At 37.5% G+C, this 25,329-nt stretch overlaps 3 protein-coding genes across 7 annotated transcripts; 2 read left to right on the forward strand and 1 right to left on the reverse strand.

Moving 5' to 3' along the window:
- On the reverse strand, nt 1-5,344 carry srp54 (signal recognition particle 54). Its single transcript, XM_060879661.1, has 17 exons — nt 5,238-5,344; nt 4,594-4,734; nt 4,404-4,507; nt 4,134-4,225; nt 3,838-3,922; nt 3,172-3,276; nt 2,901-2,967; nt 2,755-2,812; nt 2,513-2,663; nt 2,269-2,417; nt 2,062-2,162; nt 1,885-1,971; nt 1,682-1,755; nt 1,472-1,580; nt 1,130-1,300; nt 943-1,038; nt 1-778 (listed from the first exon to the last, which is right to left on the reverse strand). Exons 3-17 carry the CDS (start codon nt 4,479-4,481, stop codon nt 687-689), a joined length of 1,515 nt encoding a protein of 504 aa, XP_060735644.1. The 5' UTR covers nt 4,482-4,507; nt 4,594-4,734; nt 5,238-5,344; the 3' UTR covers nt 1-686.
- On the forward strand, nt 5,277-9,447 carry zgc:109986 (uncharacterized protein LOC553566 homolog). The gene is made up of 9 exons (XM_060879662.1): nt 5,277-5,402; nt 5,652-5,892; nt 6,151-6,272; nt 6,359-6,497; nt 6,650-6,771; nt 7,451-7,561; nt 7,643-7,749; nt 7,921-8,020; nt 8,319-9,447. The coding sequence occupies exons 2-9, from the start codon at nt 5,796-5,798 to the stop codon at nt 8,433-8,435; spliced, it is 915 nt and encodes a 304-aa protein (XP_060735645.1). The 5' UTR covers nt 5,277-5,402; nt 5,652-5,795; the 3' UTR covers nt 8,436-9,447.
- A 299-nt stretch (nt 9,448-9,746) lies between these two features.
- Nucleotides 9,747-24,540, forward strand: baz1a (bromodomain adjacent to zinc finger domain, 1A). 5 transcript variants are annotated; one of them, XM_060879663.1, is made up of 28 exons: nt 9,747-9,865; nt 10,175-10,339; nt 11,672-11,947; nt 13,244-13,402; nt 13,506-13,607; nt 14,697-14,784; nt 14,898-15,032; nt 15,196-15,268; nt 15,357-15,523; nt 15,643-15,738; nt 15,840-15,978; nt 16,100-16,246; nt 16,570-16,665; nt 17,566-17,790; nt 18,506-18,671; nt 18,761-18,868; nt 18,960-19,054; nt 19,473-19,997; nt 20,364-20,548; nt 20,763-20,905; nt 21,003-21,151; nt 21,354-21,434; nt 21,553-21,800; nt 21,874-22,085; nt 22,305-22,636; nt 22,890-23,065; nt 23,505-23,592; nt 23,715-24,540. In XM_060879663.1, exons 2-28 carry the CDS (start codon nt 10,227-10,229, stop codon nt 23,885-23,887), a joined length of 4,497 nt encoding a protein of 1,498 aa, XP_060735646.1. In that variant the 5' UTR covers nt 9,747-9,865; nt 10,175-10,226; the 3' UTR covers nt 23,888-24,540. The 5 variants fall into 5 exon arrangements, with proteins under 5 accessions (XP_060735646.1, XP_060735647.1, XP_060735650.1 ...); XM_060879664.1 differs by having other exon boundaries at nt 22,893-23,065; XM_060879667.1 differs by having other exon boundaries at nt 20,385-20,548.
- The last annotated feature ends 789 nt before the right edge of the window (nt 24,541-25,329 follow it).

Raw genomic sequence — 25,329 nt, forward strand, 5'->3', positions numbered from 1 at the left:
TTAAAATGTTGCTATATAAATTTATTGTATTAAGACAAAATATTGTCACAGACATGTCTGACACTACAGTTCTTTTGTCTCATATACAAAGCCAAAGTTCTTCTAGGGCAATTCCAGGAAAAGGGGACAATAAACCATGATCTCTTACTCCCCCACACTGTAAACATCTTAATCACAAAAGGAGGAACAAAATCACAAAATCTATTTTCCATGAGTTTCAATGAGATTTATACATAACAACAGCAGCAATTACTAGCATGTTTTAAAAAGGATGAATGTGTATAGTGTGGTACTCAAGTAGCCAGATCCAACTCTTTAAATATTTCACCTTTCTGTTCAGTCTAAAAAAGAGACAACTATATAATGTTATTTAAAACTGAAATACCACAATTATTTAACTCAGCAAAACAAAAATTATATACTTATTACAGGATTTTGGCTTTAAATGTAGTCAAACTTTTTAAAACTACTTAGATTTCACTTATCAAACTTTAAAGTGAAACAGTTTGATTAGTGAATGCTTTCTTCAGAAAATCTCAGCTTTATAAATACTCAAGTCTCTGAATATTTTACATGGTTTAATAAATGACTTATCACAGGCAAAAAAGAATACCTTCCTCTACTTAGGGGTTACGTCTTTAAAATCCATCAGAATGTTTTCCATATTTTATTTAAGTCTGAAACATTCACATATTGTTGAATCCCATCATTCCTTTCATGTTGCCAGCAGCCCCTTGCTGAAACTGCCTCATCATTGACTGAAGACCAGCCATGCCACCTATAAAAAACATCAACACAAAAACATTTATCACCCAAAGGCAAGTACAACACATAACTAAAAAAAAAAAAAAAAACCAAATTATATATATATAAATATAAAATATATATTTATATGTACTGAAATGTTAATGATCTTTCAGAGACAAATGCCCTTAATCATACCCATATGGTGCAGCACTCTGGGATCCATCATCTTTGCCATCTGTTGGTTCAGTTTGGCCATCTGAGATGGGTTAACATTCTTGGACATGTCTCCTCCTGTAAACCAAACAACACATTTGCAAAACATCCATAACTTGTGAGCAGGTTGCTAACAAAATCACTTGTGTGAATGTAAGAAATAATGTACCTTTAAATAAGCCTTTTATTCCACCCATTTTCTTGACCATTTGGGCAAACTTTGTATACTGGGTTAGCAGCTCCTGCACATCTCTGGTGGCTACACCTGCACCCCGTGCCACCCTCTGAACACGATTCGGCTGCTTACTAAACAATTTCGCACCATCTTTGTTGTCCAGTTCTGCAACAAATGACCAATTATTTAATTTTTAATTAATTTTTTAACACTGCACTGTTTATGTCTCAAATCAGATTCATCAGAAGGTTGATCAACTTTGTAAAACAGCAAGCTCCGAGTAGGAAATCAGGAGGGGGGAAGAAGAAGAAAAAAAAAAAAAAAAAAACAACATACCTTGGTCATTCATACTGTCCATTATGGTCATGAGTTTCTTTAACCTGGCCATAGACTCCTGTTCATTGCCTTTACTCATGAAGTCTGTTCCAAAACCTGGGATCATACCCTAAGTGTAACAGGAAAACAATGATGTGTTAAGCTTCAGAGAAATTAAGCAAATATTGTCAAATTTATTTTGTGATCATATGTAGTTTGTATTCACTTTACCATGATTTGTCCAAAAGGTCCCATCTTCATGATGTTCTGGAACTGCTCATACATGTCCCTGAGCGTAAACTGACCTATGAGTAGAGTGAACAGTAATCAAAAAAATTAGCCTTGCAGCAAACAATACAATTAACTTATTCACAGTGACTTATTCTAAACTGTGAATCCTAGTGTCATTATATATTACAAAATTTAAATCTTACCATGTTTAAGTTTGTCAATTAGCTCCTCATTATCATCAAGTTTGAGCTCATTGACTTTATCTATCAGTCCCTCAATGTCTCCCATCCCTGTAAAGCCAAGAACAAAGCAATGTGAAATAAAAGAACAAAAACGTCAACTGAAATAAAACAGGGGGAAGAGGGACTACAAAAACATACCAAGCAGTTTGCTTATGAAAGGTTGAGTTTTGAAGGGCTCAAAATCATCAATGTGCTCTCCTGTGCCGATGAATATGATAGGACTCTTTGTGGCAGCAACTCTAGACATATACAATTTAGTGCAAAAATTAGGTTTTGAGTTATAAAGTCATGATGATCTTTGTGTTGCTTAAACCAATTGTAAACCAACTGTAGCTATGTACTTACGCACTGAGAGCTCCACCACCTTTAGCATGGCCATCCAGCTTTGTAACAATGACAGATGCTACATCTACCTTGTCTTTGAAGGCCTTAGCCTGAGCCTCACAAGCCTGACCAATGGACGCATCCATTACGTACACAATGTTGTCGGGTTGCTGTAGAAATCACAACAGCAGGAAACAATGCTTTAATTGTTAATACCAACAAACTTTGATTTGTTCAACACAAACAGATTGCATCAAATACTTACCACAGCATTTGAAACCTGCAACATTTCTTCAAACAGTGAATCTTCTTGCTTATGTCGACCGCTGGTGTCAACAATGATGATTTCAAAGTTTTCTGACTTGAATTTTTCGACTCCCTCAGAAGCTATTATGACTGGATCCATTTCCGTGTAACTGTTAATTCACAGAAGTCTATCTAGTAAAACATTCATGTTTGTTGTTCTGAATCATGCATGTTATAAAAAACATAGTCAAAAAGCACTACCTTCCATAAAAGGGAATTCTAGCTTTTGTTGCATTTTGCTTAAGCTGATCAAAGGCACCTAATGAGGGGGGAAAAAACACATTTTACATTCATTTACATTAATTTCACTCTGCTCTACAATTAAAGTGAAAAACAGCAAACCTCACCTGCTCTAAAAGTGTCCGCACAGATCAAGCATGTTTTCCATCCTTTTCTTTGGTAGTAATATGCCAACTAAGTAGTTATAATATTTAAAAAAAAAATCACAATTACAAACAAGCCAGTTGCTATTCAAATTCAACTTAAGGTTTAATGGTATAAATCTGTCATAAGTACAGCCATACATTTAAGAAACTATTGGACTGGTATTTAAAAAGCATACATTAGCAAAAGTTTACCTAATCACATGCATTTAAGGGCATTACAGCACTAACTTACCTTAGTACATGTTGTGGTTTTTCCACTCCCCTGAAGGCCAACGAACATGATGATGTTGTTCTTTCCTTTTGTAGGTGTCCATGATTTTACACCAGGGTCCACCAGCTATAGAAAAGAAAAGGTTAGTTTTCTGTCTAAAAAAAAGTTGTAGTTTAAATACAAATCAGACTGTAATTAAAACTAGTGGAGTAGTGCAAAATGTTGATGCAATTAATAAATAATTTTATTACAAGATAACATCATTGTTATTCTCAAACATGCTTGGTCAGAAGGTGGTGATAAGTGAATTAAAAAAAAGTTATTATTTAACAAACTAAAATATCATAAAAAAGACAATTATTTAACATTTATGAAATGAGTCTCCTGTGTCAGCTTGTTGCAAAGCTCTGACAACTATTACAGCTTTGTGTTTTTGTGTCTGACTAACTTCAAAAGACAGAGAAGAGAAGCTGGTGAGGTGACAACTATATATAACCGAATAACTTATGATAATTGTTGCCAAAATGCTGTGGTATAAGCGGGGTACATAATAATCAGCTATGTGGTGTTAATGGTCCTTCACATCACACTACCCCAATGTTGATAATTTTCCTGTAACAGCACATCCTATAGTGTTTTTTTAATGAGTTACATTATTATACCACTGTGCAATAAGAGCACACAAACCTTGACAAGCTCCTTGAAAACAGCATGCTGTATCATTCGCCGCTTATTCAGCCCAGAGGCCATTTCCTCAAGGTCAATGGCGGCCCTAAAAAGAGTTTAAAATCATTCACTGAAGAAAGCAGACACTTCATAATTTAAAAAATATTTTCGGTGCCGGCACAAGTGGCAGCCTGTCCAGTAACTCTGTCAGTGTCTTGAATTTCCTCCAGCATCAATAATGCATCTCTATCTATCTATATCGATATAAAGTAGAAACTATAGGTATAAAGTGTATCTATGAATTTATCTATACTTACTTGACATTTTCTCTGAGCTGTTTCACCAGTTTGATGTTCACATCGGCTTCTAGCAGGGCAGCACAGACCTCTTTTAGCATAGCATTTAAAACCTGTGGAAAATAAAAATACTCTAAGCAAGACACAAACAGCCTCTCAGTAGAGCCGTTTAATAAGTCTGTTGTCGTCACATACACAAATACAGGAAAGTGTAGTTCTTTTCTTCACATATTTTTAAGAAGCTCGTAGAAACGCTGTGTGTGCACAGAACATGGCTGTGGTGTGCGGTACCTCTTCGTTGATGATGGTGGCATTGCTGAGGGAGCGCAGTGCCGCTGTTATCTTCCTCCCCAAGTCAGCTAACACCATGTTTGCAGTTTAAATAGGGAAGCGGTCTACAACAGGACAAAGTGTGTTAATTGCATGCACGTCTTTAGCGTTTGTAGCTATATTGTCGTAGTAATGCCATTTCCCCCCATACCCGTTAGGAGAACGGGAGCTCTTCAGGAAGGTGGGGGATTTTCCCCACAGGACTTAAACCGCTCACTGAATATTCTCTTTCAGGCGACACAGGAACCAAGGACCCGGTCAAGAAGACGAAGCAGTGGTAGTAAGTTCCAATCTGTAATCAAACAAACCCAAACATGATAAACATAATCATGATATTAGCGGATATAATTATGATCATTGCTTGAAACCGAGATCAGTATGTGGCTCCATTCAGGCTTTTTGGAAACAGTAAAAAATTATTTGTGTTCTTTCCTGTTGTTTGTGTTCTTTCCTTTCCTGTAAACCAGCATTTTAACCACAAAAACAGCCAAATCACAAAACACTCATGTGAGAAACTACTTATTAACACCTTTCTTTTTTAGATGATCTGCTAGAAACTGTACTGAAAGCAGCACATTCAGTAAATCCGAGGTTTTGTGTAAATACACAATCACAAGCCACAAACCAACACCAACTAGTTAGATGTGTGTTTTACAGCTTTAGCTCGACGCGATCACCGAAAACACAAACTAACCCAATCTCTTATGAACAGACTATCATCAGTACAACTACAGGTGTGTTACTAAACCATATAAACCGCGTTCCTGTGAAATATTTCACTCTGAATCTTCTTACCTTCGACACAGCTGTTCAAAGGAAAGCAGATAAACGTCATCTCACCCAAAAACTCCCATAAAACCTTTCTTCTTCCGGGTTACACACCGGATGTCGTCATATTTGTGTTGTTGAGGTCTGGAACAAGAATTGGTGGCGTTATAACTGATCCAGAATCAGCATAAAGTAATAATAATATATATAATATATATAATAGTAAATATAGTAAATATGTATAATATGGTGTAATATATATATATATAGTGTAGTATTATATATAATACACTCATACTTCATATGTAGCATTTATGCACTGTATTCTAATTATATATATATATATATATATATATATATATATATATATATATATATATATATATATATATATATGTGTGTGTGTGTTTATTTATTTGTTTGTTTGTTTTTGTTTCCAAGATGTCTTACAATCCAAGATGTTAACAAGGCTAAATTACAGGGCAGGAAGCACCTTATAAATAAGACGAACTGAGGTTAATACCTACATTTTGGATTGGATTTCAACCACAGAATCAAAACTTCAGAATCAAAAAGTGATTTAAAATGAATTTCAGCGACGCTAAAAATAATATACTACAAATCCTGAGCAGAACAAACTCTCAGGATCTAAATAAACTCATCAGATGGATGAAGCATTCAGGTGATTCATTTATCTTCTATCTAACAATGTTACAATAAACGTGTTATTTACATTGCATGGAAAGTGTGTTGAGTTTTAAATACATGGATTTAGACTTTTGTTGACATTTATTATTTATATTAGATTAGGTATAATCTTTGGATTTCTTTTTATTTACTTATTTTTTTAGCTTCTCATAACTTTTATACATTTGCATGTATTTGGGATGTTTTTTTAGCCAGTTATTTATTTCTTTATAATCTTTATGTAATCTTTTAGATGATCTTGATAATTACTTGGTTGACAATCAAAGAGCTATACTCCAAAGTATTGCAGATGATCTGAGGTGTTCTCTTCCCTTGGAGGCAATGTTTCCTTCAGAGTCCATGGCCATTCAGAAGGTTTGCAGTTTCTTTCTTTTGGTTTTGTGTTATTATTATTTTAACCTCATTCCTGGCACCTTCGTAAACTCCACTTTGTCCTGCAGACTCAACAGAACCCCAAACCTACTATGCACGTGGATGCATTTTTGTACGATGAGGAAACTGTAGATGGTCTCTGTGAAGATGGCAAAATGAGTCGCAACTTCTGTCTCGATTGTGGATCACGTAATACAGCTTCTATGGGTAATTTTAGCCATTCCTACATTTGCATGTATTCATTTAGAATACACTTTTAGCCAAGGCAACATAGAAATGAAGAAATACAAGCACTTTAAAGCTGGATGCGATCTTTTTTATGCAAGTTACAACATGTTGTAATTTCCCATGTCATGCAGAGTTTATCTCACATTCGTTCTCAATCTCGGAGCTCCAGTTCTTGTTTCTTCATGTTCTCCCAGACCTTTCAGGAAAGTTGGTAGTGGATGTGGGTTCCAGGCTTGGAGCAGTGCTCTATGGGGTAAGGTCATTTTCAGATGAATGGTTCTGAGGCAATAGGCAGGAGTTATTCAAGGTTATCAATCAATATGGTTTTAGTCACAGAACTGTGAGAGAGACCGTGGTGTCTTTAAGTAAATAGGCTCTCAACTGTTTAGTTGTTTGTTTGTAGTGTATCAATTTTCATTATAATTCTAAGTCAGTTTTTGTCTGCCAAGTGAATAAAGGTAAATAAGTAAATCATGTATACAAGCAGATTAATTACATGATATAATTATTGGTTAATTCATTAAGACTATCCCCTTAAAATCTTTTTGTCACACATTCACTACAGCACAAATTTTTGCATCCCAACTCTTTAGGAAGTTGGTGTCAGATCACAGGATATAAAGAATTGAGCGCAGATTTGAAAAGGCTGTTAAGATTTGACCAAAATGGCATTTATTACCATGTCACAGTGTATAATGTTCATGAGTGTTCAGTGCCTGACAACTGAGCATGTGTCACTGTAAGAATCTGATAGACCAGAAACTATTGCTAGAGTCTTTACTGTATGTGGCAACTGGATCTTTTTCCTGGGGGTTGGTACTTAATAATAGAGGCACTATGCACCCTGTACTAGTTATATTTTATGTAATTTGCTTAGTATAATTATGCCATTTCTACTTGCTTTTCTGAGTTCTAAACCTGTTTCCTCATAGGGCTACCTCTACAGTGCAGCATCGCATCTCTTTGGTGTAGAAATATGTGAAGAGTTTGTCAAGCTTCAGACAATGACCATTGAGAAATATGGTTTCAGTGACAGAGTTCAGGTACAGAATTGTAGTGTTTCAAACTGTAGCGTTAGTGATACAGATGATATGTACTGATTATAAATTCTGTGTTATCCACAGGTGATTCACGCAGATATATGCTCTCAGGCAGTTTTGTTGAAAAATGCAGATGTGCTAATAATGAACAATGTGTTTGAGTACTTTATGGAGCCCAAAGACCAAGTAAGGCAAGTCAGATTGGTATTAAAGCTCTGGATGGGCCTATTTATGATCCAGTAACAAACTGTATGTACAGAAAATAAATAAGAACAGTTTTGCATGATGTATATTTGTAAATGTCAGTGGTATTCTTGCATTATATTGAAAATGACAAAATTTCTTGTTTTTCTCTTCTGCAGAGCATGGCAGTTCATTAGCCAAAATTTCTTAAAAAAAGGTGCATTGTTGGTTACAGTTCCAAGCATCGAAGAAGCTCTAATGTCACTGCAAGAAACAAACGTAAGCACTGAGGCAAATTGCCGTATTTATTCTCCTCATTCACCATACACACTACCAGAAATTTGTACTTTTCTCTTAAATGAACTACGGCCTAAAAAATCTAAACCAAAATATATTTGTTATTGAAGTGAGACCTTACAGACCTCTGTAACTGGTTACTTTTTACAGCAGCTTTTATGTACAGTGAATTAAAATGCACTAATATTATCAAAACACAATACAAGTAAAAATTCACACTTTTTATAAATGAATCCTATTACAATGAAGGTTTAAAACATATTTTCCTTTTCTGTTTCAGGGAGCACCAGCAATTGGCCATTGGTTGCAAGAAGTACCTCTTGATTATAGTGTTTATCCACAAAATGACATAGACCCAGATTCTCTCAAGCAAATACACCTTTACACAGTAATTTGACATGGGTCCACAGAATGACAGAATTTTACAAATGATCATTCAAAATAGATGTACAAGTATAAAAATCAGTTTTAACAAGATTAGTGCAGTATAGCTCATGAGCTTTGCACAGATAAAGCTGGCAAAGCAGTGAAGGGGTTCGTTTCGATACCACACACCTCCATGAACTCAGGTTGGCTAGAGTTATAGTCTGTGTGGGGTTTCTGTGTATGTTCTCTTCATGTCCAAGTTTCTTTTAAGTTCTCTGGTTTCCTCCCACATCCTAAAAATGCTAGTAGATTGACTGCCTATCTAAATTATCTAAAGTTAGGAGGAATAAATTAAGTAGTGAATAAATGAACAGATAATGGAGAAACGTAATCTTTTCTAAAGGAGATTTGATAGGAAATTTTCTTTTACTGTATTGTCACATTCATTCATTTGTCTGTAGTAACCACTTTACGGTCAAGGTCATGGTTGATCTGGTCATGGTGTCCATCAGGACTACTCACTGTATTCATTTTGTACCAAAAGTTTGTACCATACACATTATGGATTTACACACCAAAGTACTTTCACTGTTTGATCAAAAGTTCTTATACAGCCACAAGAACATTCCTCATGTCACGCACAAATGTTGAAGATAAGACCTGGGGCAGTGGGTTCAGTGGTTTTGACGATAGGGCTCTGTGCTGGTCGCACACGTTCTCCCGCTCCAACCTTGGCAAACCATGTCTTTATGAGCATCTCTTTTGTGACGACGAGGAGTGTCATGTTGGAACAGGTTTGGGCCTCTTATTTACAGTGAAGGGATCTTGTAAAGCTACAACATACAAAATTATTCTATACAATTGAGTGCTTCCATCTTTGTGGCTACATTTTGGGGGACGAACCATACAGGGTGACGAACGGGTGTCCGCGTACCTGAGGCCATACAATGTTTTTTTTATACAGTATGCATTTTTCTGACTATTTGTTTTTTCTTTCTAATGATTCCTTTCTTGCTTACTTGCCAATAAAAAGCTCTTTCTGATTCTGATTCTGATTCTGATGATCTAGGAAAGTTTTGATGGCTCACATTGGTTTAATGTTTATTTAAGACATTTTATGAAGCTATTAATTAATTAATTAATTAACATCAAAAACAGTAACATCTAAATATATTAACATATATTTTCTTAAAAACAAATAAATCTGTCCAAATACACAAAGGACATAAAAGATTAATCGTGACGTAAAACGTTGGCGGCGGACGGAGGAGTGGCAGCACGTCGAACCAATAGAATATCAGAACTTGTAAAGCCCCGCCCACAGCGTTTCCTTGTCGACAACCAAAGTAGAAGGGATCAAAACTTGTCAGCACGCGCATCCCGCTCGGAGAATTGGGGCAAGCCCCGAGTTCTGCCTTTATTTCTTGGAGAGGATTAATTCTGTCCTGTTCTCTATAACCGGTAAATGTATTTCTGAGTATTTTCGTTGTTTGTAGTTTTCTATAATTTACTTTCTGCTGGTAAATAAGAGTTAAAACAGCCGCTCATTGAGAGAGAGCCTGCGCGTGCGGGCTGACTGTAACGTCACCGGGAAGCGTGTCTGATTAACAAAGGCTGCGTTTCCTCTTGAAATCTAGCGCCTTTTTAAGCTGTTGGAGGTTTAAAGATCGTTTAAGGATATTAAAGAGTTTTATTTGTCGCCTCCGAACTTGAAATGACATCTTTTTCACTTTCTTTTTTTCTCCTTTTTAAAATAAATTAATAAAAAAGTCTAGGACACCCGTCAGCGGCATCAACGGAAAAGACGCCGAGATAAAGAAAGATGCCTCTTCTTCATAAGAAGCCGTTCGTCAGACAGAAACCTCCAGCTGATCTCAAGCCGGACGAAGAAGTGTTTCTTTGTAAAGTCACTCAGGAAATATTCAGGACGTACGAGTGAGTGATATCCGTTGTATTGTCAACCCATTTTTGAAGTTGTTGTGATGGTAACCGAGTTAGCACACCGTGCTAGCTAACTACATCAAACTGTTTACGAAGTCGCGCTACACAGTGACGTCCTCGAAAGTTTTGCTCTCGACTAAAGTACCACCGTTTGTTATTTCTCCTTCAACGTATACTTTTGTTTCATTGATCGTTTGTCTCGTTTCCTGATATAAACCCTGTTTTTAATCAGGAATCCGTCTCTGATTAGAGGTGTTGTGTACTGAAGTGGCAGGTGTAAGTCGTCTGAATACATTTACTAGCCTTAGCTAATAGCTAGGTTAGTCATCCGCACCTCGCCTAGGCCGATGTGAACTAGCTAACTTAGTGTTTAAAACAGCTTCGAGAAAGTTATTTCTACGTCTAGAGTTCGGTTTAATTCATGTTTTTGTGTTGGTTTGCCAATGTAGTTAAAGAAGAGCGTCCTTTTGTTGATATTCAGGTGTTGTTAACTTCTGACTGCTCACGGGATGTTTAGCTAGAAACGTGGTAGCAGCTATTGTTGGAAAACATGCCTGTGTGTGACTTTCCCTCTTCTCAGCCTCCTACCGTTTATAGTTACTATTAATAGTTAATAACCGTGTTTAGTGTAAATAAATAACTAAGAATTGCTGTTATTAAAGAGTTAGTCTAATTGCTTTGTTAGCTAGTGGTGTATGTTTCATTACTAATACACTGCTTTATTTAATGGTTTAGCAGAAACGCATACACTCCTTGGTTGTTTTATCATGTACCTCTACCATATAGATATACTTTGCAGATAGTCGTTTGTTGCACACCATGTCTCACCACCTTCATCCTGTTCATCAATAGAAAGTGGACCATCACAAGACCACAGCCTCCATCTCCTGAGTTAATATGGTCTGTGGTTACAAGACAAGTTCCCAACCCTGAACCTGGTGTAGTGGTTTACTCTAAACCCAATATACCTGGTTCAGAGTCTGTGGTCTTGGTCAAAATTGTAAAATAATGTGAAAGCACCACTGTGAAACAAAACACAACCAAGTCGGTCTGTTTATAGCCAGGATCGGATAAATAATGACATTAAAATGTAGCTGTTGTCACCGTTAGTTTCTTAGCCAGACTGTTGTAAGCAGGACATTTAAAACAGTTTGAACTTTAATTTTTTGTTAAATACCCCTGACTGATATGGGTTTCACCATTGAAGTTAATATATTTTATATAGTTATATACTGTTGTATGAATTCCTGACCTTCTATTTTATTAACCTGCTGGTTTTGATGGTAGTTGCTGACAACATATTTTGGTGAAATGCTCTTTCCACAGTGAATTTTTTGAAAGAACCATACTATGTAACAGTCTGGTGTGGAGTTGTGCATTGACTGGCAAACCTGGTCTAACCTACCAGGAGGCCTTGGAAAGTGAGAAGAAGGCCAAGCTTAATCTGAAGAGCTTTCCCAAAGCTTTACTCTTGCCTCTCTTGCACCTTACTGCTCTCACCCAACGCACACGGCTTCGTGAGATATGCGACGACGTCTGTGCTTTCATCAAAGAGCGTTTCTTTCCAGGGGAGATAGTTGACATAAGTCGCTCTGGTGGAAGGTAATGTACTGAATACTTATTTATAATTTCAGTATAAGATGTATTACTGAGACCTTGGATCTTATGCCACAAGATTCAGCCCACAAGTGTTTTTTTTTTTTTTTTGTTTGTTTGTTTGTTTTTTCCAGTGTGAATGTAGTGTTTGTAATCAGCAAGTTTTACATAGATGGCCTCCACATCTTATCACATTAGTTATCATATATTTTCCTTGCATATTTGAGAATAAACAAGGAATAAGTGCTGTAATGACCATGGTATTATGGCTGTGTTTGAAGTCAGTGATGTTTGTGCAATTTGTAGAATAAAAAGCATTTTAAATTAGCAAGTGATTAACATTTCTCAAACGTTTTCAAGGAAAAGAAATGAAAGATGGTGTTAAGCAGTAAAGAGTGACCGAGCATTAAGCCTAGCCTTTTCTTTTATAATTAGTGAGGATCAGAAAGCTTTGTGCTGTTCTGTGAGAAGATCTGAGACAGCCATCGCAAGACGAACTTGTCAGTTAGGTATAGCAGTAGTGTGTGGGTGGAGCCAAGAGTGGCATTCTTAGCTCCACCCACACACAAATCCGCCCAGTGCAAGAAGGTGTCCCAAATGTCACACATTAGGCCTGCACCATGAGCTACATGTGCATCTTTTCCTGTGTAGTGTTGACTGGTTCTAGACAAGGGGAGAAACCATTCTGACAGAATTTCCACAGTGATAACGTTTAAGCCTGGAACATTTTTAAACAGTGCTCAGTATGTTTTTTGACATGTTTAGCTAATCATGCATGAATGTGACAAAATGATGTGGGTAGTGTAGTGAAAATAACACTTGGGTCGAAAAAGTCAAAAGTCGATAAAATAAGAGTAATTAAAAACATATATATTTGTAACAAGACTTGTAACAATGTCTTGTAGAACTGATATGTAATTCTTGTGTACATAGTTTGGTTTTACTGTGCATGATGTTCATTTAATGGGTGAATGCTTGGGGTCTAAATTCTTATAGATCACTAATACAAATGATTGATCTTTAAGCTGTCAGTATTGATTGAATGATTTAGCTATATTGAATATTAGCTGGTTTCTCTGTTCCCTTGAATTGAATAGGTTTAATGCGAACAACAACTCAGAAAACAGGCAAATAATGTCAGCATGGACCTAATGAATCGTCACTGGCAAGTTCAGGAATAGAAAGTTCAGTGGTTGTATGTATGTGTGTGTTGAGGCATGTGATTGCAAATGTGCTCACGTCATTGTTGATTGCATTATTCTCTATTCTTGCCGCTTCATTATACTTATTCATGTTCCACAGACAACCTTGCCAGATCTTGGAGGTCATTCCACCTCATTCCAACGGGACAGTTAATGGTCATGCCAAGCATTGTACAGAGGATGACTCCATTATCATCAGTGACAGTGATGATGAAATTATTTTCACGTCACCCATGTCCCCCAAAACAACACCCAGCAGGTAAGTTCCTGCTAGTGCCTATGTTATACAACCGTACCATTTTTTTTATTTTTTATTTTTTTTTTATTTTGCTGGATTGTAAATCTCATCCTGTTTTCTAAAGCAGGAAGTGGAAGGCCATCAACCCATCCATGTTTATGTATAAGGTTCAACCTCTCAGTCCAGAGTCTAGTGAATCCATTATTGTGAAATCGTCACAGATTGTGTAAGTTTACTCATTTATCTAATGTACTGTCATTATGGGGTTAAGTTGTTAAATGCTATGTTCTAGATACAGGTTTCTAATGTAAAATCTCAAATTTATTTTTGAGACTTTAGTTTCAACATTTTATATATATATATATATATATATATATATATATATATATATATATATATATATATATATATATATATATATAAACACACACGCAGTGCCCTCCACAATTATTGGCACCCCTGATGTTAATACTTTGTACAACCCCCTTTTGCCAACAAGACAGCACTTAATATCCTCCTATAGCATTTCACAAGATTAGAGAACACAGAGAGAGGGCTCTTTGACCATTCTTCTTTGCACAATCTTTCTAGATCATCCAGTGTCCTGGGTCCTCTCTTATGCACTCTCCTCTTTAGCTTGCCCCACAGGTTTTCAATTTTGTTGAGGTCTGGGGACTAAGATGGCCATGGGAGGACCTTGAGTTTGTGACTGCTGAACCATTTTTGTGTATATTTTTCCACATGTTTTGCATCATTATATTACTGAAAGACCCAATGACAACCCATCTTCAGCTTTCTGGCAGAGGCCATCAGGTTTTTATTTAAAATGTCCTTGTAGTTCAAAGTGTTCATAATGCCATGCACCCTAACAAGGTTCCCAGGGCCTTTAGAAGACAAACAGGCCCACAGCATCACAGATCCTCCACCATACTTCACGGTGGGCATGAGGTGCTTTTTGGCATACTCATCTTTTGTTTTACGCCAGACCCACTTAGTGTTTGTTGCCAAAAAGAGAGCGTCAGACTAGAATATAATCAGTCTAGATTTAACAGAAGTTTAAATTAAACTCTGATGTATATTTGATTATGAACAAACCCAAATGTTTTATAGTACAACTTCTCAAGTTTTTTACAAGCACATGAAATAACCATGAAACTATTCACTAGGGATTTAAATTAATCTTACATTGTTGAGCACATTTGTGTTGTCCTTTGCTTTTATGTATGACGTTTTAATTAAAACTAGTTTTGCTAATGATTTGTATTTTAGTTAAATTTTACTAAAATTTAATTTTTTTATTGGCTTGCTGCTGTAGTCGAAAGAAGAATGTGTTCACACGAGACAGACTGAAACTCCTCCTTAAACAACACTGTGAACCAGTAAATGGGGCCATCAGACTCAAAGTAAGCAAATTATTCATGATTTTAAAGCTTTTCTGATTTAATTTAACCTCATCCTCTGTGTTCTGAACAAATAAATGTGCCATATAAATTAGATTGTTTCTTTTTTATTGTAGCCATCAACCATTGCAACATATAAACTGTCAGAACAAAGTTTCTCCCACTTCTTCCCCGATGAAGCCCCGGTTTTTGACTTTAGTCCTCCTGGAAGGACCAAAGGTCGACCCAACAGTAATGCATCTCCTGTGCAGGTGTGTGCAGCTATGGCTCGGTTCTGCAGATCGTTCACCCCACTCCGAGCTTGATCTGTTGTGCTGTTATTCTTTACACATTACATTGAACAAGAGGAGCTCTTAAGGCTTTGTTAGCCTGGAAATTCCAGATGTTTTTGCTGAAGTTGCCTTTATCTTTCAGGGTACAAATGCAATGCGAGCTGCAGAAGAAAAACTGAAACTCCTGCAACACAAAGAAGAGATGATGACAACATGTAAGACATAATATTAAATAGATTGAACTTATTTTTTAAAAATGTCATTAAATGTGTCCTCCATATTTGCACGTTTTCAATTATTAAGCACATGAAAAGACAAAAATGAAGAGAGAGAGAGAAGATTTGTTGGAAGCTAAGAGGAAGGAGAAGGAGGACAAAGAAAGAAGGAAAGAGGAAATTAAGAAAATGCTTGAGGAAGAAAAACAGAAAAGGAAAGAGGAGAAAGAACGAATGAAGATTGAGAGAGAACGGGTGAGTTGAAAACCAAACCACTTCTGAATTGACATCTTTGTCCTTCATGTAATATTGAAAGGTGTAAAGGAAGGTTTTGTGCTGTAATGGCAGTTCTGTATTTCATTCACCTTTCTCAGGAGCGAGAAAAGTTAAAGGAGGAGAAGAAGAAATATGCTGAGCGACTGAAGTTGTGGAGTAAGCCCCGAGAAGACATGGAGTGTGATGACCTCAAGGTAAGAGTGCCTTTGTGCTCAAGTATTTGCATGTCATCACGAGTTTGTGGGAAAGCCACCAATACATTTATTTATTTATTTGTTTAAACCTGTGTGTGTAGGAGCTTCCAACGCCAGTGCCAGTGAAGACGCGTTTGCCTCCAGAGCTTTTTGGAGATGCACTGATGGTGCTGGAATTTCTGAAGGCATTTGGAGAGCTCTTTGACCTGAATGATGAATTTCCTGAAGGCATCACGTTAGGTGTGAAGAATAGTGATGCATATATATAGGCAGCATGTAGCAATCATAATAAATAACAGTTTCAACATCTGTGCTATAAGCTCATCATTGGAAATGTTTCTTTTTTGTTGTTTTCTGACAGAGATTCTAGAGGAGGCTCTTATAAGCTGTGATCCTGAGGGGCCACTCTGCGAGCTGCTGTTCTTTTTCTTGTCTGCCATTTTCCAGGCCCAGGATGAAGAGCAAGAGGAGGTAGCTAAAGAGCAAGTGGCCGAGGCTGATGCAAAAGGTTAGAACTTTTTTTTAAACTGCCATGGAACTAAATAACAATCTTTTTTTTAGATATCTAAATACTTGGGGCAAATCCTTTGTGAATGGAGGTAACTGTTTATATTATGAATGAGACGATGGATAAGAAGGATTAAAAATTCTCAAGAGGGTAAACTAGGAGTTGTGGGATCAAGTGAATTCATTTCAGTGGTGTGCCAGATAAAACTATATTATTATTATTTATAATATCATAATATAGACATAAAGGGTTTCTCAGTAATAAACATAGTTACTGGCTATTGAACAGGTTTAATATGTTCGTGTTTTTATTTATTTTGTAAGATCTGAGTGAGGCGCTGGATGATGATGCTGACCCCACACAGTCTGCTATTAGTGCTGTGGCCTCACTGGCTGCTGCTTGGCCTCAGCTCCATCAAGGTGAGAAGCAGAACTATTTGCATTCAGTGCTGTGCTGAATTTCCATGTTGAAATACTGTGCTTTTTGCATTTCTGGCAGTACAGTTAACATTTATCTATGCTGTGATACAGCAACTTGTCTAGCAGGTTTTTAATCATATCTATATTTGTATTACTTTCTTAACCACATACTTCTGCATATATGATGAAGCATATCACTTGAAGCCTTTTCTAATTTGCTAGAATGGAATTTTCAAGCATACAAGTTCATCCGAACTTTTCTGATAGTAATTTTTGGGAGCTCTTGCAGAACACCAACTTGCTAAATAAAATGCCACCATTGCAAGATTATTGTTTGAACTGAAATGCAAGCACTTGACAAAGTGCTGGTGCATTGAGCCAATTAGTGTGGGATTGTAGCTCTCTCGAGTACTTGAAAACTGTTTTCACATAAGCAGCATTATTTCATAATGGGTCCAAGAACAGTAAAATGGGTCTGTGATCATCTGAGCATGACGCTTTGACCCTAGCTGCAGAAAGGGCAACAAACAGCAGTTTTATATTTCCCCCCCTCCTTTCTTCGTCTACGCTGTGCACTACAATGTGAAACCAACAGCAAATTGTTAGCAGTTACACATGCCCTTGGAGTGCATAAAGTTGCACTCTAAGGCATGAATGTTGTCTATGTAAAAGGTTCTTAAAGCCCATATCATTATATGACTACAAAATAAATTATGGTTAAGTAAAATAGTTGTTGTGCAGCTGATTTATTGGTCATCGTACATATTGTTTTAATGTTATTTTATATGTTGATTTCCCACACACAAAAGGTACCAAATTTGATTTAAAATTCTTACTCATGGTCACAGTTTAATGACTATATATTGACTTTATACCTCCCCAAAATCACACTCTACACAGGCTGCAGTCTAAAACAACTGGATCTGGACAGCTGTACTCTCTCTGAGATTCTGAGGCTGCACATCTTGGCCTCAGGGGCAGAGTGTAATTACACCAACGCAAAATTCCGCTACCAGAAACAAGGGGGCTTTGGCTCGACTGATGATCCTTGTGTGGAGCTGCGCCTCTCTGCCCCCAGCCTGCTCAAGAAGCTGTCCTGCACTGCTGTTTATGATTTGCTGCCGGGTATGTGTAAAAAAAATCTCAAAATATAATGGGACAAACCATACAGTTTTACTCAAAATAGAAATAAATAAATTTACATTTGTGGCATTTGTTAGATAGGCTTATCATGTGCAAGGTATAATTTTGAGTTTTCATATTCTGGAGTTGCTACATCTAATTAAATGAGGCACTCCTATTAAAAACGTTAACTATACAGGTACTGCTATTTTAGTGGACATTACACAGGTTCAAGTGTATAGCAGAATTAAAAGGTTACTGCTGAGGTAATAATAGGTTCTGACTACATGACAATTTTGGCCATTGAACATTTTAAGCCTTAATATTATTAACCTCTATAACTATTAGTTGTGTTTAATAAAGTGTAAGTAAGTGTCAGCAAGTGTAGACAGTGTTACACTATGGTATTCCTGCACCACACACTGGCATGTCTGTCATTGCTCTGCTGAGGATGGCTGTGTGTTACTAGCAGAGACGTAGATATAGGTTGAGAACTGGAAGATGCACTTCTTGAAGTGTTTTTTAGCCATGGTTTAAGTTATGCATCAATGCTTGTAGCTGTTATAGTTGCAATTATAAGAAATTAAACTGAGCTGAGCTACTGAATACTCTCCCTTTTCAGATTATAGTTGTTATAGATCAGTATAAATAAGTATTTTTGCATTAAGTTTGAGTGGGCTGCATTTGATGTCTGCTAATTTATCACAATATTGAACAGGTGAGAAGTTGAAGCTTCTGCATGCTCTGTGTGGGAAGCTGCTGACTCTGATCTCCACTCGAGACTTTATTGAGGATTGTGCTGATGAGCAACGAGCTGCCAAGATGGAGCTCCGTGAACTCAAAGCTGAACAGCACCGCAGAGAGAGGGAGGAAGCTGCTAACAGGTACTGCCAATTACAGCATTTCACAACAAATGCATCAAACATGCATTAGGCAGAAACCTTTATGAAACTTGCTTTTCTTGTACCGACAGAGTTCGTAAAAGAAAGGAGGAAAAGCTAAGAGAGCAGGAACAGAAACTTAAAGAGAAACACGAAAAACTCAAAGAAGAGGAAGTGAGAAATGGCACTCATGCAGCAGGGTAAGAAGCATAATCAAGTCACCAACCAGGACCACGATTTGAATCAACATGAAAAGAGCAGCTGATTTAATTCCTTACTTGTTCCTTACAGAGATGAGATGGACACTAGTACAGAGAGTCAGGAAGGTCATGCAGACCAGACAGAGGATGAAGGGGAGCTTATACAGCATGGCAAATCTAACAAAGGTTTATACACTTTTTTTTATTATTATTACATAGGATGTGAGCCACTTTTTTTTTTTTTAAATTACATTGTATATTCACTCAAAAGAAAGCCTTGCGCCATAGCCCACGTGGACGAATCCTGTTTATCAGGTATTGCACATCTTGTGTCTCTTCTGTCACCAGAGAAGGCATAAGACATGCAATCCACCATTTACTAATTCCATCAAGGCCACTGAATTGACTGACCTCTAAAACATTACTCAGTTTTCCATTTTTATTGTTTAAGTAAGTGAGTCTATTGTCTATTATATTTGGTTAGAATAGGTAGATAACTTTGTATTAATAGTATTTGGATGCTTAAGCATTAAAAAAAAAACTTTTGTTGGAATTTAAAGCTTACATTGTTAAACATTGTTACATTTAAATATTTCACACCCAGCTAATGGCAGCACTCCAAAAGGGAAGCAAGCAAGTGAGGAAGAGTTGAAAATTGGCCCCAGCCCAGAGGAGCTACAACAACAGCAACTGAAGGAGAAGGAGTTATTAGAGCGCATTCACAAAGCTGCAATGTGTACATATATTCTGCCACTGGGCCGTGACCGCTTTTATCGCCGTTACTGGCTTTTCCCCTCAGCTGGAGCACTTTTTGTGGAGGATGATTTTTTTGGCCTGACTGAGGACATGCTGGTGCCTCGACCTATCCTGGAGACTAAAACAGAAGATCTCTCTACCCAAAGTCCTGTGAAGACTGAAGAGCACAGGTCATACCAGAGCACTTTGATCCCAGTGAACCGGCCCAATCAGTGGGCCTTTTACTGCACAACTGCTGAGCTGCAGCAACTGATTGAGGCACTGAATTCTCGTGGACATAGGGAGAGCGCACTTAAAGAGACTCTGGTGCAGGAGAAAGAGCGCATCAATCAGCTGCTCAGCAGTACTGCTGTAGAGCGATACCACCACTCAGGTACTTTAAAATTAAAAACTTGAGTGTTGATAGAAATACTGTGATGTCAACATTTAACAACAAGATGACTTGGTAAAAAGTTATTATAATAATTCCAAATGAACAAAAACATAACTAGTACTACTAGTGGTCTTGTACAATGGAGTAGGCAATATAGGAATGGAAAGGAATGTTTTCCTGGATGAACTGAATTCTGGTATGATGACAAGCAAATGAAAATAATTAATAGTGGCTTTTATTGCATTTTTTTGTGGGATTGTAACAAACAGTAAATGGTTAATAATAGTTTGTCTTTCTGTGTGATGCAGCTTTACCGGTCTCAAGTATAAAATGACAACTGAATTGCTGCTTACATGGATTTGATAGATTTGTGGTGTAATTCTGCAGATAAATCACCATCAGAGACCAAAGGGAGCACTGTGAAGTTGAAAAACGGCTCATCTCCACTCGAAAGCACTGTACCCGCTGAGCGCCGCATGGAGAATCGTCTCAGGGATCTGCTGCTGGACATTGAGGACCGTATCTATCAGGGAACTCTGGGATCAATAAAGGTATGGTGGCCTGCAGTGTCTCTGTTTAGATTTAATGTTATTTTCTGCCCTAATTTAAAAAGAAAAAATCTGTCTGGATTGGTTTACACTGAAACATGGATATGTATGCATTGCACACTATCTAATTGCTGATGTATGAATACAGTTTTTGTGTTTAATTATCATTGTATGTGAACAATGTTTTCAGTTCTGCTCTTTTGCTGTGAATTATCAGGTGATTGAAAGAGGTGCATTGAGAGCAGCACTGGAAAGCGGAAACTATGGTCTGCTGGTTTCTGAGGGCAAGGATACTTGTCTAGTCAATGGTGAGGAGGAGGCCATGGAGATGGAGGAGAATCATGTCCGAGTCAAAGACAGGTAACTGTGACTGGAATATATCAGAGTACATACAACTTCCTGTTCACTGTGAAATAAAATAACCCAAAACTTGACATCCTTTGATCTTGCTGCTCAGGTTGCAGGAATTGAAGAGTGAGAGCCAGAGTGCATCATCCACCAATGCTAGCACACCTCAGCCTGTAAACAACAATGTGCATTACCTTGCATGGGCCCTTGCTCAGATAGAGCAGGGTATTGAGCGAAAATTTCTTAAAGCTCCACTGGGTCAGTCTCTTCCAGCTAGCTAGTGGTACTTTGAATGCCGTGAGTGTGCGTGTGTGTGTGTGTGAGAGAGAGAAGGGTGTGTGTGTGTGTGTGTGTGTGTGTGTGTTTTTTTAAATAATAATAATTTATTTTCCCTCTGTCTTTCTGATTTTCTTTGTACTGCTTTGGTATGCTGAAGGAATAAATTTTCTTTTTAAATCAGGTGATGAGGAAAGTAAAAAAGACCAGAAAACAAAGAAAAAAGAGAAGAAGAAAGATGATGAACAGTCCAGTGAAAAGGATGGTGGGTTAATATTTTCATTCTTCTTATCTGAAAACTTCTGCCATCTTACCTTTTGGAGATTCATGTTTGTCCATATTATGAATTAAAGTGTGATCTTGAAAGTGTTCTTGAACTGCAGATGGTAGTGAATGTGGGCGACAGGTGAAGACCGTGCTGGAGCGCTGGCGAGAATCTCTTCTGACCTGCTCTAGCCTTTCGCAGCTTTTCCTGCATCTGTCAACACTGGAGCGCAGTGTGCTCTGGGCAAAGTCCATCTTGAACGCCCGCTGTAAGGTATGCCGCAGGAAGGGAGATAGTGAGAACATGCTGCTTTGTGACGGGTGTGACCGAGGCCATCACATCTACTGTGTGCGCCCGAAGCTAAAGGTAAACTTTGTTTCCAAATGGTCCCAATGTTTTTGTAATGTCAAGTGAATAACATGTATGTATTACTTCCTAGGCTGTTCCCAGTGAAGACTGGTTCTGCCCAGAGTGTCGTCCCAAACAACGCTCGCACCGCATAAACTCTCGCCAGCGCTCCTCCATTGATTCTGAGGAGGAACTGGAAGAAGAGGAATCTGAAGAAGAGGTAGAAGAGTCGGAGGAGGAGGAGGAGGAAGAGGAGGAGGAAGAGTTTGAAGATGAGGAGTCAGAAGAGGAAGAGAAGGAAAGGTTGGTTGATTTGGTTGAGTAGAGTGACAACTTTATATAACACAATATTGATATCTTTATTATTAAAATGAATTGATCAATTCATCATATATATATATATATATATATATATATATATATATATATATATATATATATATATATATATATATAATAATATAATATAATATAATATAAAAAAAACGAATGGAAAAATTAACATTCTCACTTTATCTGAAGTGGCTCCAAGAAGGCTGCAGTGAAGCTTCCTCTACAGCCTTCTAAAGGTGTCCGATCGAGCAGTAGATCCAGACAAGCTGAATCAAATCATTCCGCACCACAGAGCCAACAAAACACACCCAAACAGACCAACCCTCCCATTAAAGGAGGCTCTAAAAGCACAGGGAAGAAAGCCACTCCAGTGTCCAACAGCAGGCCCCCTCCTCGAGCTGGAAACCGCTCCAGTGCCCGTCTCAGCTTAGAGGTGCTAAACACCAATGGCACCACAAGCAAAAGCAGCTCTCACCCGAGTCCTGCAGCTCACACTGAGTCTAGGAAAAGACCCAGCACAGGTTAGCTATATATTTTTTATTTTTTTTTAAATTTAATAAAAGTAATCCAATGTTTAATGTTCATCAGCTTGCCATGGTTAATTTTATTGTTTATGCATCAATATGTTACATAAATGCAACTTAAATACTTTTATGGAAAATGTACATTTTATTCCCCTGATAACTGTGTTTAAAAGCAGATGTATAATATATATAATCCACATTCTGTACTACACATTTCTTCAGTGCTTCTGCAATTTGTTTGTTTCTCCAGCAGAGGTCTCACCTAAAAATAAGATTTCCTTGGCGCCCAGCAACTCTTCCTCTAGTCGCCGCTGCTCAGGGAGAAATCTTGGTGTTCATGAGCTGTCAGTGTGTGAACAGCTCACTGTAGATCTTGTTAGACATGAGGATAGCTGGCCCTTCATGAAACTGGTGTCTAGAACTCAGGTACATATGTAGATATGTAAATATTAACCTTTTTTGATATAAACCTCAGATATATAACCTCGGATATAAATATTAACCTTTTTGGATAATTTGCAGACTTCCCAGTAAATCAGTAATCATTCATGGTAAATAAAACTTTTGTCTATGGTAGTATATCCAGCCTCATAACTTGGGACCAAAACTTTTCCTATCATTAACACAGCTGACAAATCTGATCAGCTAATAGAATTTGTGAAATGGATCAGGTGTGTTCCGTGTTCCAAATGGATCAAGTTAGTGAGTCCCAGGGATAAGAGTCCCAGGGATAATTTTCTCCTCAGGAGTAACAGTTTCTAAAACTGTGGAGTAAAAACTTTAGTTGTCGTACCACTGTGTGCTGTTCTTCCAGTTTCTCTCTTGTCTGAGGTCTCCAAGATAACATACTGGGCTTTTTCGGCAGGTACCCGATTACTATGATATCATCAAAAAACCTATTGCTTTGAGTATCATACGAGAAAAAGTGAACAACTGCGAATACAAAACTGCATGTAAGTTGCCTGCTTGTTTAATCTGGAATGATATATGATGCATTATTGATATGTCATCACAGATGCATACACTGCAGTACCTTTAGTCATTTCTCAGGTCTTCTTTTTTCACGTTTTTACAGCGGAGTATATTAATGATGTGGAACTGATGTTTTCCAACTGCCTTGAGTACAATCCTCGTAACACTGGTGAGGCCAAGGCTGGCACCAGGCTTCAGGCTTTCTTCCACTCTGAGATACAGAGACTCGGCCTGGCTGAGCGAACGAGCCCTCCACAGAAACGATCCCGAATGTAAACCAGATTTCTTTCACTGGAATGTCATGCACACAACAGACAAACAAGAGACTCCATTTATGATTTGGAAGAACATATGGGATGATGCAAGAAGGCATTGTGGCTTTGCCTAATGTGTTGCAGGACAAGCCTGCACTGTGAAAAATATTTGCACTGTTTTTTGAAATTTCCCTTTGTTCACTGACTTTCTAAATGGTGCATTTGTATTTTATATCTTGACTGAGTTTCTAGACTACTGTGTATAGATTTCATAACATAATTCATATGTATTGATAAACGAAGTGTTGCAACTTAAGGAACAAATAGCATTTTTTTTTTTTTTGTAGTTGTGAATAGTAAAATAAATAACTATTTGTTTCAGTAAGTTCCCTGTAGCTTGGTTAAACACTACATAGGGACTAAGACCTGCTTCTTTTTTCCTGTTATACTATCCACAATATTTATTTTAGTTTGGGGTATACTTTGGAATTTGCTTAATTTATTATATGGTTTGTTTTTGTTTTTTCTTAGTTTATGGTTGTGTACTCTTACTTCCAGCAAACAGTACTGCAAACAATAGCCTCAGTGAAAGGCTGTTTTCCTCTCAGATAGTTATTTTCCTAGCTGTTCTGTATATTTTCTAAAATATAAATAAATTTCCTTTGTAAAAATCTGTCTGCTAAATTTGTGTACATAATCTGCTATGGAGTCTTAGTCGAGCTTTAATTTGAGGGGTGGAAATTGTCATTTGACTATCCAGGGTCAGCCTTTCAGGTAGAAAGGTGATTTTTCAAAAGCCTTGACAATTTTCAAGGTCCCCAAAACTGTATGGGTTTAAAACTATAGTAGTAAATGGCTTACATTATAGTGTACTTCTTGGTGCCTGAGATTGCACTTGTCCATAACTTCTACTACGGATTCATTTACCAGGGAAGTCGTGGCCTAATGGTTAGAGTCTGACTCCTAACCCAAAGGTTGAGGGTTTGAGTCTCGGGCCAGCCACGACTGAGGTGCCCCTGATTTGAGTATGGGTCACCATACATGTCACATCATTTTGTCCAGAGCATCATTAGCATCGTTGCAGCTCTGGCCGTGTGCTTGTTTGCACTGTATTTAGTCGTTTGTCGTAGGTACAATGCCAACCACTAAGGCTGTGCATATATACTTGTGTACAGAGGTTGTCCTGCTCGTTTGGTCATTTGTGCCACAAAGCCTGTTGCTGTACACTGCAGTAAACACATGCCTGTCCAGATGTATGACGATTGGTCATTGTCCCAAATGGGTGCCTTTTTAACCCAGTTAGCATTTTTTAAATGCATTTTTATTTTAGGTTAACTTATGGAAATGCCTATTAGCACTTTTCATGGACTTATATGCTCTCTTACATTAGAAGCTGAAATCACAATTAATTAGAAAATATATTTTCACTTTTTAACACATCATTAATATTACAAGTGGTATTAG

Source organism: Tachysurus vachellii, chromosome 10 (assembly GCF_030014155.1).
Source record: "Tachysurus vachellii isolate PV-2020 chromosome 10, HZAU_Pvac_v1, whole genome shotgun sequence".
Classification (NCBI taxonomy): Eukaryota; Metazoa; Chordata; class Actinopteri; order Siluriformes; family Bagridae; genus Tachysurus; species Tachysurus vachellii.

What these genes read in the sequence shown, in the direction of transcription:
- srp54 (XM_060879661.1), bottom strand. Translation starts at nt 4,481, where the DNA reads ATGGTGTTAGCTGACTTGGGGAGGAAGATAACAGCGGCACTGCGCTCC. An exon ending in TGCGGACACTTTTAGAGCAG is followed by an intron (nt 2,813 to 2,900) that starts GTGAGGTTTGCT and finishes CCCCCTCATTAG; the next exon opens with GTGCCTTTGATCAGCTTAAG. An exon ending in GGTGGTGGAGCTCTCAGTGC is followed by an intron (nt 2,163 to 2,268) that starts GTAAGTACATAG and finishes GTATATGTCTAG; the next exon opens with AGTTGCTGCCACAAAGAGTC.
- baz1a (XM_060879663.1), top strand. Translation starts at nt 10,227, where the DNA reads ATGCCTCTTCTTCATAAGAAGCCGTTCGTCAGACAGAAACCTCCAGCT. An exon ending in GAAATATTCAGGACGTACGA is followed by an intron (nt 10,340 to 11,671) that starts GTGAGTGATATC and finishes CTCTTTCCACAG; the next exon opens with TGAATTTTTTGAAAGAACCA. An exon ending in TGGAGTGTGATGACCTCAAG is followed by an intron (nt 15,739 to 15,839) that starts GTAAGAGTGCCT and finishes CTGTGTGTGTAG; the next exon opens with GAGCTTCCAACGCCAGTGCC.
- zgc:109986 (XM_060879662.1), top strand. Translation starts at nt 5,796, where the DNA reads ATGAATTTCAGCGACGCTAAAAATAATATACTACAAATCCTGAGCAGA. An exon ending in GTTTCAGTGACAGAGTTCAG is followed by an intron (nt 7,562 to 7,642) that starts GTACAGAATTGT and finishes TGTTATCCACAG; the next exon opens with GTGATTCACGCAGATATATG. An exon ending in TGTCACTGCAAGAAACAAAC is followed by an intron (nt 8,021 to 8,318) that starts GTAAGCACTGAG and finishes TTTCTGTTTCAG; the next exon opens with GGAGCACCAGCAATTGGCCA.